The following is a 13,167-nucleotide window of genomic DNA, read 5'->3' as shown; positions in this document are numbered from 1 at the left end:
AAGTGAAGCCAGAGATGATATGCACTAATTGTGTAAAGTTTTATTCCGTTATCTTCATTGGTTCCTTATGTTTACATTATAAAGTGAAGGAACAAGATGGATTTCAAACTTGAGTTATAAGGAAAGTAGTAGTGGTTGTAAACTGATTTCGCCAATTTTTTGTCCGTGTTATCAGGGTGTCAAGAAAATATTATATACCGAATTTCATTCGAATCGGTCGAATAGTTCCTGAGATATGGTTTTTGACCCAAAAGTGGGCGATGTCACGCCCATTTGCCATTTTGTCAGAAAATCTGAGTACAGCTTCCATCCGCCATTTCTTATGTGAAATTTGGTGTTTCTGACGTTTTTCGTTAGTGAGTTAACCCACTTTTAGTAATTTTCAACCTAACCTTTGTATGGGAGGTGGGCGTGGTTATTATCCGATTTCAACTATTTTTATGGTGTGTGGTGGGGTATGTATGAGAACCGACTGCAGAAAGTTTGGTTTATATAGCTTTATTAGTTTGCGAGTTAAATTGAAATAACCGATTTGGGGGACGGGGCCACGCCCACTTCCCCAAAAAAATTACATCCAAATATGCCCCCTCCTAATGCGATCCTTTATTCCAAATTTTACTTTTATATCTTTATGTGTTTTTGGTTTTCGCCATTTTGTGGGCGTGGCAATGGTCCGATTCTGCCCATTTTCGAACTTGATCTTCTTATGGCGCCAAGGAATATTTGTGCCAAGTTTCGTCAAGATATCTTAATTTTTACTCAAGTTACAGCTTGCACAGACGGACAGACGGACGGACGGACAGACATCCGGATTTCAAATCTACTCGTCACTCGTCCCTGATCACTTTGGTATATATGACTCTATATCTAACTCTTTTAGTTTTAGGTGTTACAAACAACCGTTATGTGAACAAAACTATTATACTCTCTTAGCAACTTTTGTTGCGAGAGTATAATAAGTTTTTATTTCGATGTATTTATAATGACAATATAGCATTGGAGTATTTGCAATTTTATCTTCCTTTGAACACTATAAATCGAAAAGAAGAGATTATTCAGAATGGGCCCTAGAAGCCACTGCACCGATGAGAGAATCGATTGGTATCGATAATCGATGATCGCCGTATACTTCTTCAAGCCCTTCTGTGACTAGACGACAAGTTAGATTAAAAATTAGCCCGCGGACAATTTGGCACCCATGAATGAATACAAGGACTAAAGGTAAAACAATATTTTTTCACGGAAGCTACAGAATAGGAAAGTTTTGTCACTGAACACAAAAATTGATGCGGACCTATTGGAGGTGAAATATTTTACCCAGGATTAAAGTTAAGATTAATGGAAGTGATGATAAAAGGACAGTTTGTCGACCAAAAAACAAAAAAAAAATTACTGTAGAAACACCACAAAGAAAATTAAGCATTGGGGCGGAAACATAATGGTGTGGTGATGGTTCATCTGTCAAAGTGTTGGTCCGTTTGGTGTCATGTTCTGAAAATTACACTCCCTTGACAAATTAACAACCTGAAACCTAAAATGTAATGGCCTATCCAATCCTCTGATCTAAACATGACTGAGAACTTGTGGAGTGGCCTTAGAAGATTGACAAACATTCCATTTGAAAATTATAAGCAAAAGTGTCTGAAAGCAAAGAAACTAGTCCATTGAAATTCAAAAATTAATATGATCCATGCCGAATACGATCGGAAAACTGGTGAAAAGATAAGTATATTGGTTATTAAAAAATATTTATGTTTTCATTTAGAAAAATATATTTTACACCTATTATTTTGATCAATGGTATTTCTTCTTATGAAAACATTTTGAGTTTTAAAATTCAAAATGAAACATTTTTATATATTTCAGTTGAATTACATAAAACATTAATTTAACTATTATTATTATTTAATTTTTCAAACCTTACTTAATGATAACTCCTTAGGAAATCTTTCGCTCTCAAACACATTCGAGTACATTTTCTTAAAGTAAATTATTCGGCTTGTAAGAATATACCATCCCAAGTCTCTACTTGAAGAGAATATATGAATTTAAAGGCTTATTGATCCTTCCTAATACAACTATTATATTTGAAGAGAGTGTTTCCTTAAACGTTCTATTGTTAACTTCTCCACTTACAAAAGTCAAACCCTTCCTTCGTCTGCTACTTTTGCAGCTTTAGTAGATGAAAATTCTGAGAATAGAAGCTCCAACATTCGATCTCAAACAGGTACTCATCGAAACGTCTCTTAAATATATTCAAAGTCTGGAATACTTCGTAAAGTCTAAAGTATTAAGTATGTCATGGACTTCATCAAAAATTGAGTGCTAATAACATTGGAACTCTAATGACTGAAGACAAATCGAATCGGATGATCTCTATGATCCAATTTCCGTTATTAAGAAAATTAGTAGAAATAAAAATAATATTTTTGTTGGGTCTAACCAAAATTTGTTTGAAGAATTTGTTGTTCCGAAGATAGTAAGCATAATCTCAAAGCATTTTTAACAAATAATCAAGTGGATATATGCAGCTAATTAGCTAGGGGAAGTAGAACAGCCGTGATATCAACTATTCAAATATCTTTTTTAGTCCGCAGATCTATTTAATAGCCATCCATATGAATTTTGAACTATACACCTCCACTATGTCAACAAAATAAATAACAACAACACTTCAGTGGTAAAGCGCACAACTGTCATTCCTCGCATGTGCATTGCTTGCATTGCTAACCATTTTGAACTCTGACTAAAGCACAATTTATATTTATTTCTGCTTTAAGGCGAATGGCGAACACCTCATTATTAAATGCAACCGTGTGTAGTATGTGTGTGTGTATGTTTAATGAAAATTAATGATTTCTAATACCATAATCATATTGTTGAACAAAAAAGCCAACCGAGCCAGCGCTGCTACAATCGCTGTTATTGTTGTTGTTTGATTCTCTAAATGCTATAGCTTTTAATACATGCTTTGTTTCGCTCGTACTAGCATCTGCATAACAATGTTGCCCACAGCAACAACAAAAAAACAACAACAACACTGCAACATATAAAGCATTACAAGTTGCTTTACTTGCTGCTACTTGTTCTACACGCGCAGCATCCGTCGCGACCGTTGTTGTTGTTGTCGACTTGTGTCATTAAGACGGTTGCTGCTTTGTTGCTTGTTTGTTTGTTGATTTCTGCAGCGCGACCTTGACTTTTTCACCGAAAACACCAGCTGCTCGGCAGCTCAATTGCTCATCATGCTGTGTGCGGCGGTTGCGGCAACACACCTTTGTTTGCCTGATTACTGATGCTTAGTAGATTTTTGACTTTGTTGTTGTTGTTGCTTATTTTACTTAATTCGAAGCTTCTTCGTTGCGGAGTTCTTGTTGTAGTTAATTTTGTTTTTATTTTTTTCTTTTTCGTCATAATGTACTTGGTGCCTTCGCCAACGGCTTTGCTGCACTGCACACCACTATGAAGCTTTGTCGCTTTGTCTTTGCCACCGCTGCAACTGCACTAATCTTGGCACTGACTGCGGGCTTTAATTTTGTGAGCTTTTTCGCTGCTTGTGTGCATGAATGCAAATGTGTTCATGTGTGTGTGTTAATTGTCTTTCTACAAGACAGTAGCTTAATTTGGTATATTTCGTTGCTTTGGCAAAGTCGTTATTAAAATGTCATAATAGTGACATTTGCATTCTAAATTAATTTTGGAGATTACGAATTGTGATAAACGTATTTTTGGCTGAAAATAAATTTATTTTTGTGTTGCGATTAATGCAGCTGCGCCAAGTTTGGTGCGGATAAGTAATTCTGTTGGTCATTACGTTTGTGGAAGGGAAATAGTTAATATTTCATTTAAGATATTTTGGAGTAAAAAGGTTAAATATTTAAATTTAATTTTAAAACAAGATTATAAAAGATAAAAATAATAATAATTAAAAAAATTAAAATAAAAAAATTGAAAACAAATAGTAAAAAAAATAAATAATATTTAGTAATAACAAACAAATTTAAATAATCTATACTAATATCATAAAGCTGAAGAGTTTGTTTGTTTGTTTGTTTGAACGCGCTAATCTCCGAAACTACTGCACAGTGGTTCGGCTTGTATGAAGGTGCGGTCATAAATACTTCCCGTTGAGATATCGCTATGAAACTTTCACCAAAAATCTAGAAAAATATTTTAAACATATAGTAAAAAAATTGGCCAGATCGGATTGCTAGGTCCAATAGCTCACATAGAACTGTAATTGCCATTATATGACAATCATGCGCAAAAATACTTCTCATGGTCTCACTGAAACTTTCAGTTAGGCTTTGTAAACACATTTAAGAAAGCGATAAACAAGCTGAACATGATTTGTCGTTATAGTTTCCCCCATCCAACCCCCACATTCAACACTGTAAGAATAATATCATATAAACAAATCATGTAGGAAAAAAGCAAATTATCAACGAATTTAATACAGTTAATTTTTTAACTGCCTTTCAACAGCCATTATAGTTAGAACAAAAACGTATAATGTCTCCTCTAGTAAACCGTACACAGATTGAAATAACAACGATTTATCCTTCTTTCCTAGCTTTCTTACTCAGTATACTGGTTCGAATTGAATCATTCTTTTTGTATTGGATAGTCCATTTACCGTGGAAGCCTATAGGCTATATAGCATCACGCTGCGACCAATATGAAACAGTGGTAAATGTGTAAAAAACGGGGGAAATTATTTATCTTTGAAGGCTTCGGTTCCTTACGCTGCGAAAGCGGTTCAAGATTCGCAAAAGTAATGTATACAATGATGGAGTAATCATAATAGAAGATAAAATTCATGAGATTTGCGACAAATCCCTAACTGATTTTGGGCTTCCTGCATCAAAAAGAAATTATTCGCTTTTGAACCCGTTAGAAGTAGCTTTGCGAAAACCATATGATATAAATGAATTAAATGAGTATATTATTCAAAATGAACCAAGATTAGTTAATGACCAGTTGACAGCGTATAATGGTGTTCTGCAAAGTGTTCGTTTCAATGAAGGAAGATTTTTTTTTTGGACGCTCCCGGTGGGACCTACCGGTCATTCATTACTATCTTATATTAGCAAAAGTAAGGTCTCAGGGACAGCTAGTCTTAGCAGTAGCGTAGAAGCTCTAGACAGAACTCTTAGAGATCTTAGAAGCTGTGATAAAATCATTGATGGGAATACTGTTATGTTTGCTGGGGACTTTCCACAAACTTTACCAGTAATAGTAAGAGGAACTAGAGCAGACATTGTAAAGTCTTACCTTAAAAGTTCTCCATTATGGAAGTTTGTAAATATTTTAAAATTATCGACAAATATGAGAGCCCATTTGGGGTGAGGTAGTATAACTTTCCCTTCAAAATTACTTTTAGTAGACGGGAAAATACCTCATTTTCAAAATAAAATTGGAATTGACCGCGATTTAGGAGTAAGAGTAGGTAACATTGAGGATTTAATATTAAAAGTTTACCCAGACATTAGCGAAATAGAAAATAAAGATCACCAATGGATGTGTCAAAGGGCAATATTGGCGGCGAGAAACAGTAGCGTGAACGAAATTAATGACATAATTTTAAATAAACTTGGAGGGGATATAGTCACATACACTTCTATTAATAATTTTATCCCAATAATTTTACTTAGAAATCTGAAACTACCTAATTTATGCAACTGGACCCGACTTCAAGTCAAATATCTTCGCAATAACGTGATCGTTGCAATAGTTTTTACTGGTCCAGCGGTTGGTCAAACAGTACTTATACCTCGCACCCCGATGATTTTAATTTTAAAAGAATTCAATTTCCCCTTAAGCTATCTTTCGCCGTTGCAATTAATAAATCGCAAACATTTAAACACGTGGGGATCGATTTACGCAAAGATTGCTTTTCACATGGCCAATTATATGTCGCGTTGTCAAGATCAGGTTGCGGAGAAAATCAATATGTTCTTCTGCCACCAGAAAATAAAAAAAAAAAAATATAATTTACGCAGAAGTTCTTTGACAACTGAAATTGACGCGAACGAAGACGAAGCCCAAAATCACTATTCCACGCGGACGAAATCGCGGCCACAGCTAGTATATAATAAAATAGAAACTAACAAAATAAAAAATAAAGTTATTATTGAAATATAAATAAATTGAAATATAAAAATATTTTATTATTTACATTTACTATTTCAAACTTTAAATGAAAATATTTAAAAGAAAGTAATTAAAAATTTATAAAATAAAAATAAAAATACTACAAAAGCAAATTCCTAACTTAAAAGATTTAAAAATTAATTAAAAGTAAGCATAATATTATTAATTATAACAAATTGTAACTATTTTTACCAATTAATTTGTAATAAAAAATAAATTAATGTTGTAAAATAAAAATTATAAAATATATCTAAAACACTTTTTTACAACTGCAAAATTCTGATTTTTGAATAACAAAATATGTATAAAAAGAATAAACACAAAAAAACTGTAAAAATTATGAAAAAAATATACAATAAAAAATAAAAATTTAACGAATTAAAAATTATAAGATTTGGAAATGAAATATAAAGTAAAAAAAAAATTATAAAATCCAAATTTCAAAATTAAGAGAACAAGTAATTCAAATGTAAAATAATTTAAAAAAAATTAATAATAACAATAAGATTTCATATACAGTTGAACTTCCATAACTCGAACTTCTATAACTCGAAGATCTCTATAACTCAAACTTTTGTATTGGCAATAGCGTTTAGAAATCAAATTTCATACAAATTTCCATCCATAACTCAAACATCCTTAACTCGAATATCTCCATAACTCCAGATCTTAAATTTGCATTTGACTTATATTTATTTAATTTAACTTTATTTTATAATATTTTATTTTATTTTATTTTATTTTATTTTATTTTATTTTATTTTATTTTATTTTATTTTATTTTATTTTATTTTATTTTATTTTATTTTATTTTATTTTATTTTATTTTATTTTATTTTATTTTATTTTATTTTATTTTATTTTATTTTATTTTATTTTATTTTATTTTATTTTATTTTATTTTATTTTATTTTATTTTATTTTATTTTATTTTATTTTATTTATTTTATTTTATTTTATTTTATTTTATTTTATTTTATTTTATTTATATTTTAAAAATTTTTTTAAGTTTCAAAGAAACTTTTAATCAAATTTTTTCCCTCTCTGCATTGCGCAACATTGTTTCCATTTAATTATAATTACCGTTACTTCACACATAATTGGCTCAACATTAAGCGCAATATAGATATATATACATACTCACTTACATATATATAACTGTTCATTTACAAATGTGTGTAATTAGTTCAGCGGCAAACAAAAGCCACACTTAAAAGTCCATCAGCTCGCCTGACCAAATGAACCAGAAAGGAATATACACCATACCACAATTTCTCAAATGCTACACTTATCACTAATGTGCAACATTAGCTTCCATAACAATAACAACAAAAAAATAAAGAAAACAAGAGTCTCATGCATATAACAGTAATTGTGGCTTATACACTTGCTACCATTATTACGCTCATATTTAAGACCCATACGAGTATGAATATATGTATGTATGAATATGCTTTACAGCAGACTTACTTGTGCTTTAAATAAAGCAATATTCGTATGTAGTATGTGCCCCATTTTCTCGCCACATGCCAGCTATTTTACTCTATTTGAGTGAAAATTAATAGTTGCTTGTAAAGAGCAAAGAAGGTTGGCCCACAAACACACGCACATACACGGACTCACATGCAACGGCTGGTGTGTAATTTTCTTGTCAACTCAACGCTGAAAGGTGTTAATTAATTCGCTATTAATGTAAAAGCTTTGAAATATATGCACATTATTTGCTACTGGCTTTGGTGCGTTTGCAAGTCGAATGAGATTTGTGTCAAGTTTGTTGCTAAAGTCTTTTGTTTGGCATTACTTGCAAATGTGCTGACATTGGAGATTAGAATAGAGTTAGACGAAATGGAATTTACACACGAGCTGCAAAAATAGCAGAGTTGTGATGTGAAAACTTTATTTAGAAAGAAAAAAATATCTTAAAGGGTCAGAGAAAGAGAGAGAGAGAGAGAGGATGAGATCAAGATCAATCCTTTAACCTAGTAAGGTTAATTCTCAATCCTACTCATCCACAAGGTCCTTCTAACTGGTACACTTCCACATCCTGGTATTCACATTACTCCTGAAGCATGAAGCATTTTTATTTGTAGGGAGAACCTTCAGAGCTCATTATCTACTTAACTCAGCTCTCTAAATACAATGCTTCGACTTGAAATATTATTTTTTAGCCTACGGATGTTCTATACCTTCGAAACTACAATATCTTTTCTGAAAAACTATTTTTTACACTCTTCTTCCTTCTTCATTAATATTATAATAAATTTCCTCTTTCTCCCATTTCAGTCCTTCTTCGGCCGCACCTACAACAATATATCCGCCATAGCTGGTTGCAAAAACAATGGCGACTGCGTAATCAATAAGAAGAATCGTACCGCCTGCAAAGCGTGTCGTCTGCGCAAGTGTCTGCTCGTGGGCATGTCGAAGAGCGGCTCACGCTATGGTCGTCGTTCGAATTGGTTTAAAATACACTGTTTGCTGCAAGAGCAGCAGAGTGTGCCAGGCAATGGACCAGGCGGCGGCGGTGGTGGTGGTCCAGGTGGCGGTGGCAGCATAGGTGACAATAACGCCAGCAGAGCGAGCTTCGAACAGTTGGCGCGTTTACATCAGCTGCAAGCGCGTCAAACGTATCAAGATAAAACGAATCCCTGCATCAAATCGGCCAGCATTTCACCAACTGCGCTGGCGTTGAGCGCTGCAGCAGCAGCGGCGGTCGCCGCGAACAGCAGAAGCTCACCACAACCACCACCATCGCAACACAATTTACTCAGCCCGGCGGCGAAATTTCTTAATGGCGTCGCGGATAGTGGGCGGCAACACGCGCATCAGCAGCACCAATTGCAACAGCAACAACAACAAGCGGCGCAACAACAACTGCAACACAGCGCGCAGCACCACCCTCACCTGCATCACTTACCCCCGTTCGGTTATGGTGGCAAAGCTGAGACGCGCCTTAGTGAAACACCCAGCGATTCGGGCGCCTCATCTGCTGGCGATGCGGCGGATGACGCGCACAGTAGCGTTTCAGGGCGTCAGGAGCGCAATTGTAATTCCGCGCAGCATCTAGCCGCTCTGACTTACGATGACCTCGAAGAGGCTGAGGCGCGTGAACGGCGTCACCAGCAACTGCTGCAAATTTATCGCTCACACTCAGAACCGCTGCGCAGTCCCTTTGCACACTTCGCACTACCGCCGCACATATCACCGCTGGCCGCACCACCCGGCACACTACTTGCCGCCAACAATATTGCCGGCAGTCCACCTGCTCACCTCATGCCCGCTGCTTTGAAGGAGGAAATCAAGCGTCTCAGCGAAGCGGCAACTGCGGCCGCGGCGTCTGCTGCGGTAATTGATTGCACGTCCGCCAGCGATGCGCAAGAGGAGCCCATAGACTTGTCATTGAAGGGACGCAAAATCGAACGACGCTTGGCGGCGGCAGCGCGTTCTAGCTATGAGCAGCAGAATTCTCTCGCGTCTACAACACCACCGCCCTCCGCCGCGTCACCAACAGCGTTGAGTTCGGAGGCGCGCATGGCGCTGTCACATGCTGTGATACACAAGCCAACTCCGTTGGACTTGACTGCGGTGCGCTCACAGACGCTAACGGGATAAAGCGCGCACGAAGCGCATGTTGTTGGAATTATTCGTAATTTATGTTTCTTGTTATTTCTAGCCTCTATTTATTAAATAGTGACAACGAATCGTTAAAGCTCATTGAAGTATCAGTCTTAGCTGCTCTAGTCACTCAACTCTCCTTTGGACTAGGCATACTTTTAGGCGGTCTACTATTTCTTTCGCTTTTTTCATTCACCTTAGCTAGTTCGTTTTATAATTCTCAATAATTTAGAAAAAGGAGCGAAATTTGCTATTAAATCTTGTGTAGAATATTAAAAAAATTTAATTTTCAAAATAAAATGCAATTTATTACGTTTAGTGAGCTTTGACTGTAGTTTAGGAATTTATATAGAATATATATAATATTTCGAAATAAAATTTATGCTGAAAAATTGTGAATTTAAATTATTTATGGAAATATGTTTATCTAAAATGAATTTTTCATTTTAAGGCTCAAAATCATTATATTTTTGTATGTATTGTGTATAAATATTTACTTCAAATTAATATTGTATATATACAAGTGGCCAAGATAGACCTGAGAATTCCCTTGTGCCATAATAAAACACAACAGAAACTAGTGAAATATATATGGAAAATTTGGTGCCAATTTATGTACAAAAAATAATTAAAATAAATTACAAATGCATTATTAAATATTTGCACAAAAAATTTACAGGAAATTTAAAGTAAAATAATAATTTTAACTTTTTAGCCCTTCAGTTAGCAACATAATTCACAAAAAGGTCAACCAGACCTCAATTACATAACAAAGGGTTAATACTTATTTATTTTTTCTGAACAAAAGCTGTACTTATTGCAAATTTCTAACAATTAACAGTCACTTCTAAATATTAAGTGTATATAAAATAGTTAATTTTCTTACACTAAAAAGTTTTTGATAGAATAAAAAATATTATTCTTATTCAAACATATTTTCTAAATAAGTATTAATAGCATAAAATAGAAGAATAATAATTTAGCTAATTTTGTTTTGTATACGCAAATGTTTATATATAGTTTACCTTAATTTCATTAAGTAGTTTAATTTATGCAACGGAATTGTTGTCGCTAAAATAATTTTACTTATTTTTTTATAATTTCCAGTAATACTGTTAATTTTCTACTGTGTCCCCAGTGAGTTTATTGTATTTTATAATATTTTTGACTATTGTAATAAGTAAATAAATTTATTTGCATAAATAGTTAATCACAAGTTTATTTATTTTCTTATAAGCAAATGAACGTTAGAGAAAAAAATATGAAAATTAAAAAAAATCAAGCAATAAATAAAAATTAGTTGCATAAATAAATAAATATATATTTCATATAAATTTGTGTTTTTCTTTTTCTGTCTTAAAAATGATTATTTAAGATTTCAATAGTGCCAAAAAGCAGAAAGTGAGGTTAGATCAGATAGCGCATCCTTCCACTATCGGCCTCATATATGTATGATCCTTAACCTACCATAAATCCTTTACGTAATATTGATTGTGCAATTTTTATATATCTAAGAACGTATTTTTCTTTTACTATGTTTTAAAAAGTTTCAATAGCAACAAGAATCAAAGTGTTAGGTTAGATAGCACAAGATTCCACTAACATTTTCATCTACAATCCATAATCAACTTAAACGACTTGTATTTACTACAAATCTAACATTTATTCTTATTAATATATGTTTTATTTTAGTCCAAATTGCTCCCTTGTTTGGAGGAACCATTTAGGAACCATTTTCATATCTATGCGATATTATCTCTGTTCTGACAAGTTAGTTGTATGGCGTACCTTAACTTGTGTATAGCATTGTATTTATAACTCCAGGAGGCGATGGGTTAGAAAGATTGTCTGGATTTTCATTCGGAGTGATCCTATAAGATCCTTACCTCGAAAATTATTCTAGTCTTAACTATAAAAAAATTTCTTTCCAAATGCCATTAATAAATGGACAGCCAAATTAATTGATCAATTAAAATTTTGATTGAGAAACCAGTTTTTGCCCTATATACTGGCTGTTATACACTTTGCTTTGCATTAGAAGTTGGTCAGAAGTCATCAGCTGGTTGCTATTTTTAGCACCGACATCTACTCTCATGTAGCGTGAACAACAACTCGCAGACAAATTTTATTACGGTCTTTGTCGCAGAGTTGCATTTCATTATGAAGTCGATTAAAATTAAATTTAAAATCAAGGTAGATTTTTATTTCGTATGGTAAATCGATCTTAATCAGCCTTTCAATCGAGCAGAGGACGGATAATTGATCAATTAGCTACTATGTGAAAAAGCTATTAGATTGTTCGTTTAAACTATTGAAATCATTTTTAATGGCATTACGCGTTTATTGATACTTAAACTCTATTTTATGTAATCGCTTCAGACATTCTCAACGTTTTCTATGTTGAATTTAGGACGCACTTTTCTTATTCTTGACTGGCGTAGACACCGCCTACGTGGTTATAGCCGAGTCCACAACAGCGCGCCAAGTCTTCCTCGCTTTGACAATTTGGCGCCAATTGGTAATACCAAGTGAAACCAGGTCCTTCTACACCTGGTTTTTCCACTGCAGTGTAGGTCTCCCTCTTCCTCGGCTTCCACCATCTGCATCTGTACTGCATCGAACACTTTCAGAGCTGGAGTACTTTCGTCCATTCGAACAACATGACCTAGCCAGCGGAGCCGCTGTCTTTTTATTCGCTGAACTATGTCTACGTCATCGAATAATACATACAGCTCATCATTCCATCTTCTGCGGTATTCGCCGTTGCCAATGTTTAAGGGACCATAAATTTTCCGCAAAACCTTTCTCTCGAAACTCCTAGTGCCGTCTCATCGGATGTTGACATCGTCCATGCGTCTGCACCATGAAGTAGGATGGGAGGAATGAGCGACTTGTACAGTTTGATTTTAGTGCGTCGAGAGAGGACTTCGACTTTTCAATTGCCTACTCAGTCCAAAGTAGCACCTGTTGGCAAGAGTGATTCTGCGTTGGATTTCAAGACTAACATTGTGAGTGTTGGTTCCAAGGTGACATGGGAGCTATGATCTCCAATTATACATATATGACCCTGGAGATCTGATGAAGTTTCAGCTGCGTCACTTTTATTTATTTAGGTTGAGGGTATTCTCAAGCACTTTCTTCTTTTTTGTTTCCAATGATCGAATTGATAAAGGGAAATAATGTATATATTGAGATCGATGAAAGAGTTTTTTGTTTCGTATAAGTTAATAAATCTTAAATTGAGCTGAAAAAGTCAACAAACTACCACTCGAAGGTATGTAACTCTGTAAAAATGCCAGAAATTTCATCGCTAAAGATTTATGTGCACAAATTGTCAACTTAAATTATGAGAACGTCATAAAATATATAGCGCACGGTAAACAAATGAATATGCAAGAAGAA

At 34.2% G+C, this 13,167-nt stretch overlaps 1 protein-coding gene across 1 annotated transcript in view; it reads left to right on the top strand.

Annotated features, from left to right (window-relative positions):
- Nucleotides 1-10,895, top strand: part of LOC105215582 (protein embryonic gonad) — a 58,291-nt gene extending 47,396 nt beyond the window's left edge. Inside the window, exon 3 of the mRNA XM_011189587.3 lies at nucleotides 8,437-10,895. Coding sequence (XP_011187889.2) covers nucleotides 8,437-9,762 — 1,326 coding nt within the window. The 3' untranslated portion in view covers nucleotides 9,763-10,895. The remainder of the gene's footprint in view (nucleotides 1-8,436) is intronic.
- Nucleotides 10,896-13,167: the final 2,272 nt, after the last annotated feature.

The sequence above is a fragment of the Zeugodacus cucurbitae genome, chromosome 4, assembly GCF_028554725.1.
Source record: "Zeugodacus cucurbitae isolate PBARC_wt_2022May chromosome 4, idZeuCucr1.2, whole genome shotgun sequence".
In the NCBI taxonomy this organism is placed as follows: domain Eukaryota; kingdom Metazoa; phylum Arthropoda; class Insecta; order Diptera; family Tephritidae; genus Zeugodacus; species Zeugodacus cucurbitae.
Note: the sequence above shows the minus strand (reverse complement) of the source record. Positions and strands in the feature narration are given on the sequence as shown.